Source organism: Mytilus trossulus, chromosome 4, assembly GCF_036588685.1.
Source record: "Mytilus trossulus isolate FHL-02 chromosome 4, PNRI_Mtr1.1.1.hap1, whole genome shotgun sequence".
In the NCBI taxonomy this organism is placed as follows: domain Eukaryota; kingdom Metazoa; phylum Mollusca; class Bivalvia; order Mytilida; family Mytilidae; genus Mytilus; species Mytilus trossulus.
In genome coordinates, this window is record NC_086376.1 from 20732890 (window position 1) to 20751406 (window position 18517).

Genomic DNA, 18517 nt, shown 5'->3' on the forward strand with positions numbered 1-18517 from the left:
AAACATAACCAGATGCTCTGCAGGGCACAAAGTTCAAACCCTGAAAAGTATGGACACAAGATTCAAGCTTGATACAGCTCTGAATTTGGATTGTGATTAAATAGTTGACACAACATGGGTTTCTAACACAGAATGAATGTGGTCTAAGAACTTAAACTAAAAAACTTAAGAATTTTAAATTTGACATTTACCTATTACATGTATGGTCCAATATCCAAAACACATCAAAAACGAATCGACAAGAACTGTCATATTCCTGACTTGGTACAGGCATTTTCAAATGTAGAAAATGGTGTATTAAATGGTGTTTATATATGTAGGCATACGGAAATCAAATAATATTTCAAAGATTTTTAATTGTTATTTTTTTTGTCCTGCAAAATATTGCTGAATTTTAAAATATTTCAGTAAATTTGACATACATAATACTGAAATAATATGATCAACATAGTAAACACACTTCACCATTATAATAAATATATTACAATTCAGTCTTCACAATAAACCTCTTGACCTACTAAAACAATGATACATATATCAATAAGGCTATTATCTGATTTTTTTCATGAATTTCCTAACCAGGCCTACTCTGTTTTCACTGTCCTGGGCCAGTGGTCTAGCTATTTATGGTGGAGATTATCACAGTATTCAAAATCTAAACATGAACACAATATCTTAACATTTATGAATAATTACTGTAAGGACAATTTTACAAACTTGAACCCATTTTTTTAAAACATAAATATCGACTGATACAAGGAAAAAGAGCTTCATAGCCTATATTTTTAATCAGTTTGAAGATACCAGTGATCTTTTTCTATTAGTTTTTAGAAAACTATCAAAGCTTTTAATCTAACATTAGAACCACAACCATATATATATTTTTTAACTTTTCTTTTTAAAAATGAAAATTGTGAAAGACAGTTGCTGTAAGAGACTAAGATCTTATTAATTAGGATGTAGGAAAACAAATCATATTAATTCATAGTAATGATATACATCTATATAAATGGCCCCAATTTAAACACCTCTAAAAGAAATTGTAATTTTATATGTGATTTCTAATAATGAGTTCCATTTTTTCATGTCTTTAACATAACAATTAGTTTGTATGATGCCTGTTTTAGATTAACTTGCATATCATAGGGAAAATGACTGATTAGTGTATTTATATTTGTCATAATGACCAAAATTATTTCTAAAATCTATTCTATATAATATATTCTGTATGTACAATTACCATCTTTTTGATATGTTTAATAATAAACCAACATTTTCAAACAATTTCATTTTCTCTCAATTCTGACAGAAGTGACCATCCCTTTTAGCCTATTAACAGACATATGATCTGAGAATTATAAAGTCAGTTTTATAAAAAGAGGATATGGACTTTAATGGTGTAACATTTAACCATTAATGTATTATCACTTTCTCTTTTTATAAAATTCTGATTCAAAAACTCAAAAATAATATAACAACAAAAATCATAAATGCAGAATAATAAAGCTAAAATCAAGTTAATGGTAAATGCATGTAATAACAATAGGCCTGGGCAAGACCCAAACCATGAGTCCATGACCATGACTTTTAAAAGGCGAAAAGATTTTTTTTAAATATATTTTTTAAATTATACTTTTTATTGTTTCCTTCTTAAAACTTTATAACTTTGTGAAAAATTTATTGGTTCAATGGGAAACAAAAGAGACCAGGCAAATCTTATTAATCTATCTTAGCAAATAAGATAAGAGTCTGACAAAATTAATTGGAATGTGACTTCAATTTGTCCATCACTTTAATTTTATTTTGCCAAGGAACAGTTTCCTTGTCACTATATAATACATGCATATAAAAATCTCTCACCTCCCTAACATATGAGCAGTAATTATATAAGTTAAATCTTAAAGTTTAAATCCAAATGACCAGCAATGTACAGGTTTATGCCATATTATATAATGCAATCTGATAAACATATAATGTAATTTAGACTGACAATGAGCATGATATAGTAATAAAATGAACAACATCATTTAACATTCAATTTGTGTGTAATTATATTACACATAAATGACACACTACCTACCTAATATGAGCATGTAAATGTCGCAGCAGCAACACATTTTATACAAGGGAGATAATTTGAATTTTAAAATATCTTGAATATCAAGATACTAGGAAACAAATTAAAAACATGACAAAGTTGATTTAACCATAAATATTTTAACTTTGTGTTTTTTTGTGTTTTTTATTTGATTCAACAAATTGTTTATGAAAAATATTTGAATGCTAAATGGTCCATGGAACAGTTAGTTAAATTATTTATGAAATAATAGACCTTCCTTCCAGATGTATTGTATTCAAAATCTTGAAATGAAAGAGGGCAATAAATTTTGCCAATATCATATATTGTATATACTGTGTTCCAACCTATCAACAATATGAAGCACTAATAATAATTATAAATAAAAATTTCAAAACTTTGATACTACATGTATGTGTCAATTACAATGACTGTGATTAGCACAAACAAAGCTTTACAAATGAGCACCAAGAAATGAGAAGATAGTTGAACCTTAAGCTTTCACACAACTTTTATTTCTATTATATTTTGCTGATTTGAATATTTATATGACCTAAGATCTAACAATCTGATCAAGGAATGTGAAAAGATTTATGGATCACAACAATAAAAATTTTAAAAAGAAAAATGTGCCGAATGACAAAAAAATTCTGCCCAAGATGTAGATTTTAAAACGTCTCAACGATGAAAGGTGACCGTGAAATTTCAATTTTTTAAAAGGAATAAGGGAGTGCATCTCCTGTGTCTAGTCAGTGGTTTTAAGATTTGACAATTAAGGCCATTCCTACCTTCTTGTGCAAAAATAAAATGCAACATATTTGAAAGTATTGTCTATTTTTGAATAACGAGTTAAATGACAACATGTGATTAAAAGAAACATAGTAAATATACATATTTATAACAAACATGTTTATAAAACATATGCATACAGTGATATGTCTCACTTGCTTTGCACGATATAAGCAAGCATCAATTAGATGGATTATCTTATTACTTTTATAAAATGTGTACTTTTGAAACTATCAACATGATCAATCATTAAAAAATGCAAGAAGTGCAAATTCAGCAGAGGAGGACTTAAATCTTAAACCTCATTCTCTATAGGATTAGGGGGATGAGGTTAGTTAACTATCTTGTAGCAGGAAAAATAATCTCTTTAGCACTTATACTTCTTTTCATAGCTTCAAAAAATAAAATCACATGTTTTACAGTTTAACATGTTTTTTAAATATTGAAATATGTACTGAGTATTCATTTTAACAGATTCATGTATATGCAGTAACATGAATTACATATATATATATATACAAAATAAGTTTTCAATAAATTCAAATTATTAAAAGTGGGAATACTGATATTTTGTTTACCTACAAATAATTTAATTGTGGATGTAACGGATGTAACACGTCTTCTGATTGGCTGACGCTATTTTGTTATCAGCCCATAGACATAATTTAGTCATGTGCCTGTGACGTCATTGTTTTTTCATGGTTTTCTACAGTTTAAAATGGAATTTAGAATTAAATTATAAGAAATGACTGTAATATTTTTTCTGTCTATTCGAAATAACATAAAAAATGTGGTGCACGCTACGCGCGTTATTCAGTTAGACAGAAAAAATATTACAGTCATTCCTTAAATGTACATGTACATTACATTTTTGTATCACAAAAACATTACATGTATAAACAAACCCAATTTTGTTTTTTGAAAAGGTTTCACTTCCAACTGTTATAAACTATATTTTACTACATTGTATATGTACCTGTTCATGTAAAAATGAGATTAAGTACACCATTTAAAACATCTCTTATCAAAACAAATTTATCTCCCTTAATTGATTTCAAATCTATCACACCAGCCTGTCATGATCAATAAAAAAAAATTGAGAGACAGGAAAAAACTATCCAGAATAAAAATATCACATGACTTGAGCCATCAAGACTTGCTTCTTAACTCATAATAAACTAATATAACTAAGGGAACCAGAATAGCCACAACAATAATCACTAAAACAATAGTCCACCATCGAACACCACAGTCTACCCAGTTGACCGCTGCAGGTTTTTTAGGAAAAGGTTGTATTCGTTGACTAGTAAGTAATGACACAACCTCGTCTAATGAACTGTTGTCACCTCTAGTTTTTCGTATTTTAGATAAATCTTTGTCCATATTTTTCAAGAATTCTTTGGCTTCTTTTGACTGGCTACGAAACGTGTCATTAATGCTAATAGTTCTAATGACTTGACGCTGAGTCTCTGGGTCACTAAGGTCATGTAAAGAATCATTATCAGTTTCAGATGATCCCATAAAGCCAACATTCTCTTCCGTTTCATCAACAATAGTCATTCCATTTGTAATCTTATTATCCACTTCCTCCTCTTTTTGTTTGTCCAGCATTTCTGTTAAAAATGAGTACTGCTTCACTGGGATTTTAATTGAACGACGGCTATAAAAGTCTTGGTCTGTAATAAAGTTATTCACCCTCTTCAATTCAGCTACCTATAAAATACATACAAAAATTAATAACAATTTGTTTCAATTATTTTTTGTTTTTATATCATTAAAAATCAAATTAAAATAAATAATTGTAGCTATTTTATTGTTTTTCCAAATTACGATTTGCACTAATATTTGTTGCCATTGAAAGTGTCACCAGTCTGTTCATGCTTCATGTAATGCACATGATTTGCTGTTTTTACCAAACTTTTTCATATCAAATTTGTATCTTTAGTTTGCATGAACCTTTGATGTCATTTTGTAATGTTATTTTCACATATTTCAGAACTGCTGAAATTTGATATTTTTTAATCATCAGTTACAATGACTTATTATGTAAGATGGTTTAATATATGTTTCCTAATATATCAAATCGGTTTAATTAAGGGCATCAAATGTAAGAGTGAATGGATTTGAAGGAATACATATGTGCTGATATTTGTCATTATTTGGACTATAACAACATTCTGTACTAAGAATGCATTTTGCTCTGAGTTAACTGAAGATGACCCTGAAACTCTATTGGTTTTGTGTTTAATGGCTTTGTAATCAAGTTTTGGCAAGTGTACATTCATGACATTATTCCTATAAGTATAAATTGTTGTCATTGTCTCAAAATAAAGTGAAACAACATTTTTTTATGTTGAATATATATACTTAATCATGTTTTGGATAGTGTAAATTTGTTAAAAAAAAATCAGTTTAAATTCTAAATAAAGTGAGATTGTGGCAACATTTTTTATTGTTGTGTTGGATAAATCTTACTCATGTTTTGGTGTTTGTCATGTTTGTAGTGTAATTGATATAACTTTATTTCATTGTTTCAAAATAAAATGTGATTCTGACAAGGTTGTTTTTAATGTGGAAAACATTTTAATCATGGGTTAGTGTATTGCTAAAAAATTTGCTATAATTTTTTGTTTCATTGTTTCATTCTGATTAAAAGGAACAAGCTGTCAAAAACAATTGTCTTTGGTTTTTTTCATTTAAAATCTTATTTTTTTTACTTATATTTAATATATCAAGCTTAATACATGCAGTATTTACATCAAAGCAATTAAAAACAACATCATGGTTTTCTAATTATTCAACTAGAATTTGCTTTAAAATTGGGTGCAACGTGTAGGTTGCGAACAGACTTTGGGTGCAAACGTGGCAAGTGCAAACATGTAGCGTGCGAAAGTGTATTGGCTCAAACAGACCTGATACAAATTAAACACAGCAAACTGTGGGAAAATTTTTTTAAATTGTATTAACGAACCGGACATCCAAACTGTAAGGAAAGACTTTGTAACGTGTCTCCATCAGTGATTTTCCTATCAAACAAAAGTGGTTCTTTTTTCTGTTTGTTCTTTTTAGTTTGTTGGTTCCTGGATCGCATTTCAGACATTTCATATTCAACGATCTCATCCTCCTCGAGGTCTGCATCGCCAAATACGTAGACCCGGGATTTTTTAACATTTTGGACTTGTGCATATGGATAATCTTCATTTTTTTTAATGAGAGATCCCCGGTCGTTTGGTCTTGCATAACCTCTACTCATGCCAAACTTAGACTTTATGATTTTGTGTTAAACTGATGTTACAATGCCATAAACCCTGTCATTGTGATGATTTCTAGTTAATCCGTTTGACAAGTGACATGTCAAAGTTGAGCGGAAGTGCTTGGCAAAAATGGTTCATTCAGATGTTTTCTACTTTTATCTTGAATAGTAAGGTAAAATCAATTACTTCCGAAAAACCTTGTAGGTGCGTTCTAAAAATAATGTCAATCGTTAGGAAGGGTACCCGTCAAAAATAAGAAAAAAAGAAAAATCAGTGGAAATTGGCCCTACCTCTTTGGGTTCAAAGACAGGGACCCCTCTTAAAGAACCCTTGATATAAACGTCTTGAAATATGTAGTTGTCATTCCTCCTAATCTTTTCGAACACACCTTGTGTTCCATCCGTCAGCCTGTTCTTTTGTTTAAAATCGTGGTTACGTTTCCGGTAATGATCCGTGACATCGCATCAAACAGATAAAAATGGTTTGCTGTCCTTGTTTTGTTATCCCGTTCCTATTTTGGTTCTTTCACAGATATCTAAGACCCTTGATGGAGAAGTTTTGTCCTTCGATGATCAAATACCTACCAGGAAATTCGAAAAATGAAGGAGAGGTAAAAATAACGAATACCTAATAATGTCAATATCCTGGCACAGGCAGGTGTGCCACGTAGTGATGACTGATGTAATCCGAAGCCGGTGTTTGTATACTATGCTGACTCTTAAATTAAGCTTATTTTTAGGTTCATGGTTTGTGCAAAAATGTTGAATAAGGGTCGATTTTCGTGATGGAGGTAAAAATGGTTTGAAAGAGGGACGAAAGACACCAAAGGGACAGTCAAACTCGTAAATCTAAAACAAACTGACAACGCCATGGCTAAAAATGAAAAAAACAAACAGAAAAACAATAGTACACATGACACAACATAGAAAACTAAAGAATAAACAACACGAACCCCACCAAAAACTAGGGGTGATCTCAGGTGCTCCGGAAGGGTAAGCAGATCCTGCTCCACATGCGGCACCCGTCGTGTTGCTTATGTGATTACAAATCCGGTAAATAGTCTAATTCGGTAGGTCAAATTCATGAAAGGGAAGGGGATTGTAGTTACGACGTTAGGAACATATCCGATATCATTTGTGAAACGGTTATTCCATAACGGTCAACCAACTCGTGATGGCGTCCGTAAAATTTACGAAGGGATGATTTCAACTTCACCATTTGGAACTCTTGGTTTAATAGCTTCCTTGTGAGCAGTAACCCTCTATCAAGAAAATCATGATAGGAAATGCAAGCACGGGAATATCGTATCAATTGGGAGATATATACCCCGTATGCAGGTGCTGCTGGAATGTTGCTACTTAGAAATGGAAAGTTCACAATTGGAAAGCTGAAATCATCTCTTTTGTCGTAAAGTTTTGTCTTCAACCGACCTTCATTGTCAATTTCTAGATGTAAGTCAAGATATGAAGCCGACTTAACTGTATCTGTAGTATCCTTTATCTCCAATTCGATGGGATAGATGCGATCCACATAGTCACCAAATCTTGAATTGTTTAGTGAAAGAACGTCATCTATATAGCGGAAAGTAGAGTTAAAGGATATTGCTAACTTCTTATCTTTCTTCCTAAGAAGTTCCTGCATGAAGTCAGCCTCATAATAATAAAGAAACAAGTCAGCAAGTAGAGGGGCACAGTTTGTTCCCATTGGGATGCCGACAGTCTGTTGAAAAACACGTCCTCCGAACGTAACAAATATGTTGTCAATCAAGAAATCAAGCATCTTGATAATATCGGTTTCAGAGAATTTTTTGTTTGAATCAGAATGGTTCTTTACAAAGTATGATGTATCCCTCCCTAAGACAAGATACTTGTATCTACGTTGGCCATTCTTTTTTATGAAGCAAAGTAATACCAACTCTTTTAATTTGTCTTTTAGTTTGGAATGTGGAATACTTGTGTAAAGAGTAGAAAAGTCAAATGTTTTAATACTGTTACAAGATGAAAGAGAGTTAGATTGTATGTACTCTAAAAGATCTTTGGAATTTTTAAGTATCCACATCTGATTCACGCCACCTCTAGAATAGGCAGTTTCACAATAACTTTGAAGCCCGTCTTTGATTGCTGATAAAATGGATGTTAATAATTTAGAAAGGGGTTTCGTGGAGCACTTGGAAGACCCAGCAATATACCGTTGTTTGTAAGGACACTTATGTAGTTTAGGTATCCAATACAGTGATGGAAGATCCAGTTCTTCATCTTTGGTTGAAATACCAAAGGAACAAAGAACAGACCTATGATTATCCAGGATTTCCTCTTTGGTAAGTGTCGTGAGGGTATATGTTGGGTTTCCAAGTGAATTGTCTATACCCAATTCGTTTATCAAGCAATTTATGTAATGACTTTTACAGATAAAAACGATGTTATTTGAAAGTTCCAGGAAAACATCATGCAAGTAGTCCAAATAATTTTGAGGTCTTCGAAGGCTATTTTAAATTTTTGCTTTGACGCCTTCCTGCGACGATGTCACGGTAAATAAAGACAACAGTAGTATACCGCTGTTGGTAAGGCGTCAATTTGAAGAAAAAAAATATAATAGCCTTTTAAGATGTCATTATTATTTGGACTACATGAAAAGAGAACATGTACAATTGAAAAAGAAATATGTATAGAATTTCCTATATATTTATACTATTTTCACGTCTATCCAAAATTTTCCCCTATTCAATATTGCTACATCAGCCATGTATTTTCATGATATATTTTGGTAATGAGATATATTAATTTACAGGAATTTTTTTATAATATACATGTACAATGTATAACAGCCATGAGGGTATAACATATGCAAGTGTGAAATTGGTCAAATGACTGTGTGATGCGCACCTGTATGTCTGTTGTTGTCTCTGTGTTTGTCACTCTCGCTTTCAGCATTCATCACTGGCTAGCAGCTTGCTTTTGAAAAGGGCAACCGTGCGAGTGCAGTCTTTACTGTCAGTTACAGCCTATCACGCAGTAATACCTATGTGGTCCAGATATGGGATCATCTACGAGGTGATACTAGTAGTTGGAAACTGGGCACCTCACGGTCCCAGGCAAAATCACTAGGTCTAGGAGGTGGTGTGCTCCCAATTGATGAAAGGCATGCTAGGCCCACCTAGTTTGAGTGGATACGCCCTGGTGCCTGCAAACCGAACTCCCAGCTATGGGTAAATAGCCCTACTGCCTTGTGGGTGACTGTGGAAAGTCGAAAGCTATGGAAGACAACCCAGAAAAGAAATCCGGACAGATGCAATCCGTTAGCATGGATATGCAATCATGTACGGGAAGGACTACCCAGAGAGAAAATCCGATCCACCAGAGCAGAGTTTGGACGTTGGGCTAACAACCCAACTCTGTAAAAAAGAGCTTTTAACAGAAACCAGAAACGCTAACGAAACCTAAAATTGGTGTACTGCTGAGGAACCAAACATGACACATTTGTCATTTTGTGGGAAAGGCAAAAGGAAGCCCAAAAGCCGATCGGTTCCATAGTAGCGCCAAAACAGAATATGTATTTAGGATGTTGGAATGTTAGAATAATGGCAGCCATGTCAAAAGCAGCACAAGTAGGAAAGGAAATGAGAAATCATGGTATTGACATACTAGGTATCAGTGCGGTTGGATGGAAAGGAGCGGGTAAAACCAAGCTTCAAAGTGCAGACACAGTTATCTATGTCGGGGATGAACATCAAGTCAAGGGAGTAGCTATAATGATGAATGAAAGAGATAAGAAATCAATGATGGGATTGACACCAACCAACAAGAGAATGATAAAAGCAAGATTCTATTCAAAGTATAGGAAGCTGACAGTCATTCAAGCATATGCTCCTACAGATGATGCAAGAGAGGAAAAGATTTTTACCAACAACTACAAGACAATGTTTCATCCTGCAACAGAGACAAAAGCCATATACAAGAGGTGTTAGTGAAAAATGAATGTGAGACAATTATCAAAAATGGTGAATTATTATGCAACTTCTGCCAAATCAACGGCCTCGTCATAACAAGCTCCATTTTCCCACATAAGGAAATACATAAAGTAATATGGAAATACCCTGATGGAAAAACAACAAATAAGATAGATTATACCGGTATAATGGTACGTTTGGACATGAGGATATCAATATTAGATACAAGAATAATGAGAGGAGCAGATGTGTATACTGACCACTACTTAGTAAGGTCAAAGACCAGAATCAAACTGGCAAGAAATAAAGGTGACAAGAACAAATGCAGAAGAGAGAGATATGACCTAAACAAGCTCAAAAATATGGATGTAAGGAAAAAGTACAATAATGAAGTGAGAAACAGATTCCAAGTACTTGAAGAAGGTAAAATAGAAGATCCAGTGTTGAAATATGAAAGTGCATAGAGATATACACTGAGGTAGCTAAACAGGTATTGGGGAGCAGTAAAAAGATCAGTAAACCATGGATAACGAACAATACATGCATGACATGGAAAATTGTTGACAATAGTTGATGAAAGAAAAGAAATCAAAAATAGATTAGAAGGAACTTGATCAGAAAGATTAAAAGGGAGACTAAATGATGAATACAAGCAGAAAAATAAAGGGGTTAAGAAAAGTGCCCGAGAGGATAAAAGGAAGTGGTACAATATGATGTCTGAAGATGCAGAAAAAGCAGCAGAAAATGTCAGAAGCAAAGAACTTTAATTATAACATCACTAAAATCCTAACAGGTGAACGAAAGAGGCAACACACAAGAGTAAAAAGTAAAGAAGGAGAACTGAAAAGTGAAAGAAACGACATACTGAATAGATGGGTTGAACATTTAAGTAAAGCTTTGCAAAGCTCTGATTCCTTTCACGGATTTGGCTATATTTTTGGAACTTTTGGATTATAGATCTTCACCTATTTTATAAGCTTTGGATTTGAAATATTTTGGCCACGAGCAACACTGAAGAGACATGTATTGTTCGAAATGTGCATCTGGTGCAGGAAAATTGGTCGATGTCTCTGTCGGTGGACTGTTAGTCCCCGAAGGCATCACCAGCACAGTAGCCGGCATGAAAAAAGGATTTTTTTTGTTATTAAAATTTGCTGATACAAACCGTTAGAAATTATTATAAATTAAGGAATGTATCTCCCTCATTTAAAGCTCTGATTCCTTTCACGGATTTAGCTATACTTTTTTTAACTTTAAGATCATAGCTCTTCACCTTTTATATAAGCTTTGGATTTCCAATATTTTGGCGAGCATCACTGAAGAGACATATACTGTCGAAATGCGCATCCGGTGCAGAAAACATTGGTACCGTTAATGTTATTATTTTAATAAGCCAGATCCTCTCCATCCAATTTCAGAGGAAGATGTAGATATGGCTGAAATTATAATGATAGACGAGATCGATCTGGGAGACTGGACAATAGCAGAACTTAAAAGAGCATTGAAGAAGACACAAAATGGGAAGTCAGCAGGAATAGACAGTGTAAAACCAGAGCTTATAAAGGCAGACATCGACCTTACAGCAGACAAAATATCAGAAATATTTAACAGCCTATTAGAAGAAGAAAATTTGCCATTAGACTAGAGAGAGGGATTGATTTGCAAGATTTTTAAGAAGGGCGATATGATAGTTTGTAACAACAGGAGGGTCACTAGTGACTATTTTACCTGTTTTCAGTAAAGTGTTCTGCAGAATGCTTATAGAAAGATTAAAGAATGAATAGACAAAAGATTAAGGAATGAGCGGGCAGGATTTAGACCAAAAATAGGAACAACTGAACATATTTTTATCCTTGGAACCTTACTAGAGCAAACAAATAAATGGAAGGCAGCTTTAATCATACTTTTTTATAGACTTCGATTATAAAGCATTTGACTCAGTCCATCGAGAGAATCTATGGTATATCATGAAGAGCTACGAAATACCAAGCAAGATTATAAGAACCATAAAGGGAATATATACTGGATTTAAGTGTACCGTCATCGACCAGGGAGATACAACAGAATGGTTTAAGATAAAATCAGGTGGGAGTGAAACAGGGTAGTGAAATGTCAGGTTTCCATTTCCTTCTAGTCATAGACTGGATCATACGGGAAACAACTATAGACAAAGTCAAAGGGATAAGATGGGACTTTAATACTGTCCTAGAAGATCTTGACTTTGCTGACGACATTGCACTTCTTTCCTAAAAATTTAGCGATCTTGATGGAAAAACACAGAAATTAAAAACTGAAGCTGAAAGAGTTGGAATGAAACTTAACCCCAAAAAATGTAAAACTCTTCGTTCAAAGCAAACAAAGAGTACAGAGTTGATAACACTATAATAAACTCTATACGACCAGAATGTAGAAGTTGTAGACAAGTACACATATCTTGGAGCAGTCCTAGACAAAGAGGAAGGAGGAAGAAGTGACATCAAAAACAGAATACAGAAAGCAAGAGTGACATTCCATCGCCTAAGAAATATATGGTATGCAAGAGGAATTGGCCGAACAACAAAAATGCACCTGCTATATAATTCATTAGTTAGACCTGTATTATTGTATGGATGCGAATCAGGGAAACTTACAAACATTAAAAAAAAGAAACTTAATACTGTTGAATGCATAAGAAAGATCATAAAAATTAGATGGCACAGTAAAACATCAAACAAAACAGTTTACGAAATTGCTAACACCAGAAACATCGGTTGTGAAATCAGAAGAAGACGTTGAACATGGATATGACATATATTAAGGCGTGAAAGGCTTAAGACAACAGCTTTGTAGCATTACAATAGGCACCTGAAGGGTAAAGAACCAGAGGAAGGCCTATAACTACATGGAGAAGAACAACAGAGGGAAAAAGGAACCAACAAGGATGGATAAGTTGGAAAGTAGCCAAAACAGCGGCAAAAGATAGAAAAGGACGGAAAAGCAGGTTGGAGGCCTTATGCGACTTCTGGCGCGGAGAGAATTAAGGTTAAGGTTCAGGATGTCATAATTATTTGGACTACATGAAAAGAGAACATGTACAGTTGATTTAAAAACATGTATACTATAGAATTTCCTATATATTTATACTATTTTCACGTCTATCTAAAATTTACCCCTATTCAATATTGCTACATCAACCATGAAGGTTTTTTGAACATGTATTTTCATGATATATTTTGGTAAGAGATATATTGATTTGCAGGATGTTTTTTTTATGATATAGCAGCTATGAGGGTATTAAATGTGCAAGTGTGAACGTTGTAAAAGTATTTGATGAATTTAGATTTACTCCTACACACAGAGGCTATATGTATAATTACATTACAAAGTAAACCCCTAAAAAGTATGATATGCATTATTATTAAGTTGAAATACTCACCTTGAGAAAAAATGACAACTTCGACCAAAGACAAGTAAGGAGAATAATCAAACCGGTTTAAAAGAAACTGACCATCAATTTCGTGAGAAAACTAACTGAAAAATACATTTGACTGCTCATGGTTCATTGTGCTTTAAGGGCCAGGGGAGAACACTGATTGAAAAATATATGGTTCATCTGGTTTAGATATCGAACACATTATCATATATAATACAAGTGTCATTTCAAGTAGGTCTAAATTCAAAAATCCACAGGTGTTATAATGGACTTTTTTTATCCACATACAATAGGTGGCAAAATTTCTACAATTAAAGTCTGTCAATACTAATGGTTGCAAGCAATAACTTTTAAATTTTGTTTAAAAGTTTGAAAACAAGTGTTTAAGGCAATTGGAAAGAACCTTATTTTTATACGACCTCAAAATTTGAAAAAAAAATCGTCGTATATTGCTATCACGTTGGCGTCGTCGTCTGCGTAGTCGTCGTCGTCGTCGTCCGAATACTTTTAGTTTTCGCACTCTAACTTAAGTAAAAGTGAATAGAAATCTATGAAATTTAGACACAAGGTTAAACCACAAAAGGAAGGTTGGGATTAATTTTGGGAATTTCGATCCCAATATTTTAGGAATTAGGGGCCAAAAAGGGCCCAAAATAAGCATTTCCTTCTTTTTCGCACAGTAACTTTAGTAAAAGTAAATAGAAATCTATGAAATTTTGACACAAGGTTTATGACCACAAAAGGAAGGTTGGGATTGCTTTTGGGAGTTTTGATTCTAACAGTTTAGGAATTAGGGGCCAAAAAGGGGTCCAAATAAGCATTTTTATTGGTTTTCGCACCATAACTTTAGTATAAGAAAATAAAAATCTATGAAATTTAAACACAAGATTTATGACCACATAAGGAAGGTTGGTATTGATTTGGGGAGTTTTGATCCTAAAAGTCTAGGAATTAGGGGCCAAAAAGGAGTCCAAATAAGCATTTTTCTTCGTTTTAGCACCATAATTTTAGTATAAGTAAATAGAAATCTATGAAATTTAAACACAAGGTTTAGGACCATAAAAGGAAGGTTGGTATTGATTTTTGGGAGTTTATGAATAAGGGGCCCAAAGGGTCCAAAATTAAACTTTGTTTGATTTCATCAAAAATTGAATAATTTGGGTTCTTTGATATGCCGAATCTAACTGTGTATGTAGTTTCTTAATTTTTGGTCCCATTTTCAAATTGGTCTACATTAAGGTCCAAAGGGTCCAAAATTAAACTTAGTTTGATTTTGACCAAAAATTGAATCCTTGGGGTTCTTTGATATGCTGAATCTAAAAATGAACTTAGATTTTTGATTATTGGCCCAGTTTTCAAGTTGGTCCATATCGTAGTCCAAAATCATCAGAAATTGAATAAATGGGGCTCTTTGATATGCCAAATCTAACTGTGTATGTAGATTCTTAATTTTTGGTCCTGTTTTCAAATTGGTCTACATTAAAGTCCAAAGGGTCCAAAATTAAACTCAGTTTGATTTTAACAAAAAATGAATTCTTGGGGTTCTTTGATATGCTGAATCCAAACATGTACTTAGATTTTTGATTATTGGCCCAGTTTTCAAGTTGGTCCAAATCAGGATCTAAAATTATTATATTAAGTATTGTGCAATAGCAAGAAATTTTCCATTGCACAGTATTGCGCAATAGCAAGAAATATCTAATTGCAAAACATTGTGAAATAGCAAAAAAATAAATAATTAGAGTTATCTTTCTTTGTCCAGAATAGTAAGCAAGAAATATCTAATTGCACAATATTGTGCAATAGCAAGAAATGTTTTAATTGGAGTTATCTTTCTTTGTCCAGAATCAACTTAAATCTTTGTTATATACAATATACAATGTATATTCACTTTTTACTACCAACTGATAGATTAAAACAATCTTTACCATTCAGTGATAACAAGCATTTTTTTACACCTTAATATTTTATGATGAATCTAAAAATGAGTAGTTATTGTTGCAAACTCCATTAGAAATTTTAATTGAGATCAGTTTTGGAATAAGGGAAAGGGGGATGTGAAGAAATAAAATTGGGTTCAATTTTTCTCATTTGAAATTTCATAAATAAAAAGAAAATTTCTTCAAACATTTTTTTGAGAGGATTAATATTCAACAGCATAGTGAATTGCTCTAAGAGAAAACAAAAAAATTAAGTTCATTAAAACACACATTCATTCTGTGTCAGAAACCTATGCTGTGTCAACTATTTAATCACAATCCAAATTTAAAGCTGGATTCAGCTTGAATGTTGTGTCTGACTCCATACTTGCCCCAACCGTTCAGGGTTCAACCTCTGCGGTCGTATAAAGCTGCGCCCTGCGGAGCATCTGGTTGTATTTTATAATTGTAACAAATTTAACATCATGGTTTGATTATTGCAGGAATCAAAAATGAAGTGTCCTATGAAGAAGACAGACGAAACACAAATTGATGAGGTATTTTTAGTAGATTAAAATATTGTCTCGTGTTTAGAGATTTCTGTGTACATGTAATATCATATATGACATATATGTATAAAAACAAAGATGTGCATGTGGGAAATAAATCAATGAAACAGCAACCTAACAAAGCAATAAAAAACATCCAGGGAATATCATTCAGTTTTATTCAATATTTATAATTATATGGTTTTTCCATTTTTGTTAAAAAAAGAAAAAATATGTAAGAGTTTGAGAAGCTTTTTGAATATGATTATGTAATTAAATTATGTACTGTTTATATTCCAGTAAAAAAAATGACTATTTTGTGCTATGTAATATTTTGCCATTTTGCAATTAAGAATTGAATGCTTCTTTTTGTAAATTTATTGGGTGGTAAAAGCGTTGACCGAAGTACATTTTGTATGAAGCGCGGAAGCGCTTCATTCTAAAAATGTACGCACGGTCAACGCTTTTACAACCCTATAAAGTTTCAAAAAGAAGTATTCAATACTTATAATTACATTTTTTTAGCTAAAATCATGAAAACACGATTTTTATTCAGTTTTATTTAATTCACCTGTGCACTTTTTTGTGGGACCTCGTGTCATCGTGCATGATAAATGTTATTGTCTGATGCAACTGTTTACAGAATAACATGTTAGCCAATCAGAATAGCGTATTATAATGAAACTTACATCTAATGTAATTATTAGTTAATAAAGTTGTTTTATTTATTTCTTTAATTGTATGCGATTGTATTTTGTAATTTACCTCTTGTTTCACATGTCAATGTGACGGAGTGTTTTGAAATAAAGCATATTGTATATTGTATTGTATTGTTAATTTAGCCAAAATTGCCTTCTTGTTTTGTAGTTCTCTATATTTATTTATCTGTTGAAAAAATAATAAATTTTAAATCTTAAATCAGTTACCTCCAATAAAAATATATTACTTCTAAAATGTGCAGGGCACATTAAAAATATCTTTACAATAAGATATTGGACATTATTGCTGCATTCTGGAAAACAATATTGCCAAATTATTTCATTGACATAAATAAATCATGTCAAATGATTTCATCATTTGTTCATTGACACATGCAAATTGAATAATTTCTCATGATTTCATCAACATAATTATATATTGAGTTCATTGACATTTGGCAAAATAATTATTATTTTTTTATTTTTTTTTTAGAATTCTACATCGAGTAAGAGTGGAGTAACAGCAGGAGATGGGGGAACAAAGAAGACAAACTGATATTAGCTTTACACTATATAATATCAATCTCCCATGCAGAGTTATCTGTCCTTTCTCAATTGATCTCATTGTTGAAGGCCGTACATGTAGTGGCCTGAAGTTGTTCATTTCTGTGTCATTTTGGTCTCTTGTGGAGAGTTGTCTCATTAGCAATCATATTACATCTTCTTTCTTAATTTGAATACAGTTATTCTGTGTCAAAAACCTATAATTTGTCAAATATTTGTACATTTATCAAGCACACTTATTGTGTCCATTTTTGTCCCAACTGTTCAGGGTTAGAACCTCTGCTGTTAATTCCAGCTGCGATGGCGAAGTAACTTATTTATTTATATTCTTACAAACGTTCTACCCGGACTCTTCGATAGTTACAAAACAAATAATGGTTTGGGTTCCGAATTCAACTTGGACAGGTCTGTATTCGGTGGGGTTCCATTAACAAAATAATACCGAGTGCATATACATTTCTTCATCGTTAAACAAAAAAGTCAGCGCTTTAATAAATCCTTTTATAGAATACATAATACAAATAAGAACAGATATTAGGCACTGTTATAACAAAGTTTCTATTGGAAATTCTGGTTATATAATAATAAAATTGAGATAAGAAATGGGGAATGTGTCAAAGCGAAAACAAACCGACCATAGAGCCAGAGGCGGATTTAGCCCCCCCCCCCCCTTTTTGAGAAAAAAATTGGTTGCTTATATAGAGAATCACTGAAGCGTGACTGGAGCGGGCCCCCTCTTAGGTCAGTCAGTGGGCCACCATTTATGAAACTTTCTAGATCCGCCACTGAGAGAAGGCAATAAATATTTCTCACAAATATACGTTGACACCTTGGTTACACGCCATTATTCCGACAGCCCATTAGTCCGACAGCCCATGCGCATTGGTCCGACAACCCATTAGTCCGACAACCCAATAGTCCGACAACCCATAAGTCCGACATTTAACAAAGTCAGTACCAGAGTATCAGGTGAAAATAAAATGTGTCTGTCTGTATTATATTTAAGAATTGAATGCTTCTTTTTGTAAATTTATTGGGGTGTAAAAGCGTTGACCGAAGTACATTTTGTATAAAGCGCGGAAGCGCTTTATACTAAAAATGTGCGAACGGTCAACGCTTTTACAACCCTATAAAGTTACAAAAAGAAGCATTCAATACTTATAATTACATTTTTTAGCTATGATCGTGAAAACACGAATTTTATAAATTTTGTATTTTATTCACCTGTGCACTTTATTGTGGGACCACGTGCTAGCATGAATGAAAAAGTTTTATTGAGTGATGCAATTGCTTACGGAATAATACGTGTT

At 32.8% G+C, this 18517-nt stretch overlaps 2 protein-coding genes across 2 annotated transcripts; one reads left to right on the forward strand and one right to left on the reverse strand.

Annotated features, from left to right (window-relative positions):
• Window positions 1–339: 339 nt before the first annotated feature.
• LOC134714864 (lysM and putative peptidoglycan-binding domain-containing protein 3-like) lies at window positions 340–6271 on the reverse strand. Its single transcript, XM_063576514.1, has 2 exons — window positions 5838–6271; window positions 340–4579 (listed from the first exon to the last, which is right to left on the reverse strand). Exons 1-2 carry the CDS (start codon window positions 6117–6119, stop codon window positions 4016–4018), a joined length of 846 nt encoding a protein of 281 aa, XP_063432584.1. The 5' UTR covers window positions 6120–6271; the 3' UTR covers window positions 340–4015.
• Window positions 6272–6529: 258 nt separating this feature from the next.
• Window positions 6530–17442, forward strand: LOC134714866 (UPF0729 protein AAEL015238-like). Its single transcript, XM_063576516.1, has 3 exons — window positions 6530–6730; window positions 15901–15954; window positions 17137–17442. The coding sequence occupies exons 1-3, from the start codon at window positions 6599–6601 to the stop codon at window positions 17197–17199; spliced, it is 249 nt and encodes an 82-aa protein (XP_063432586.1). The 5' UTR covers window positions 6530–6598; the 3' UTR covers window positions 17200–17442.
• The last annotated feature ends 1075 nt before the right edge of the window (window positions 17443–18517 follow it).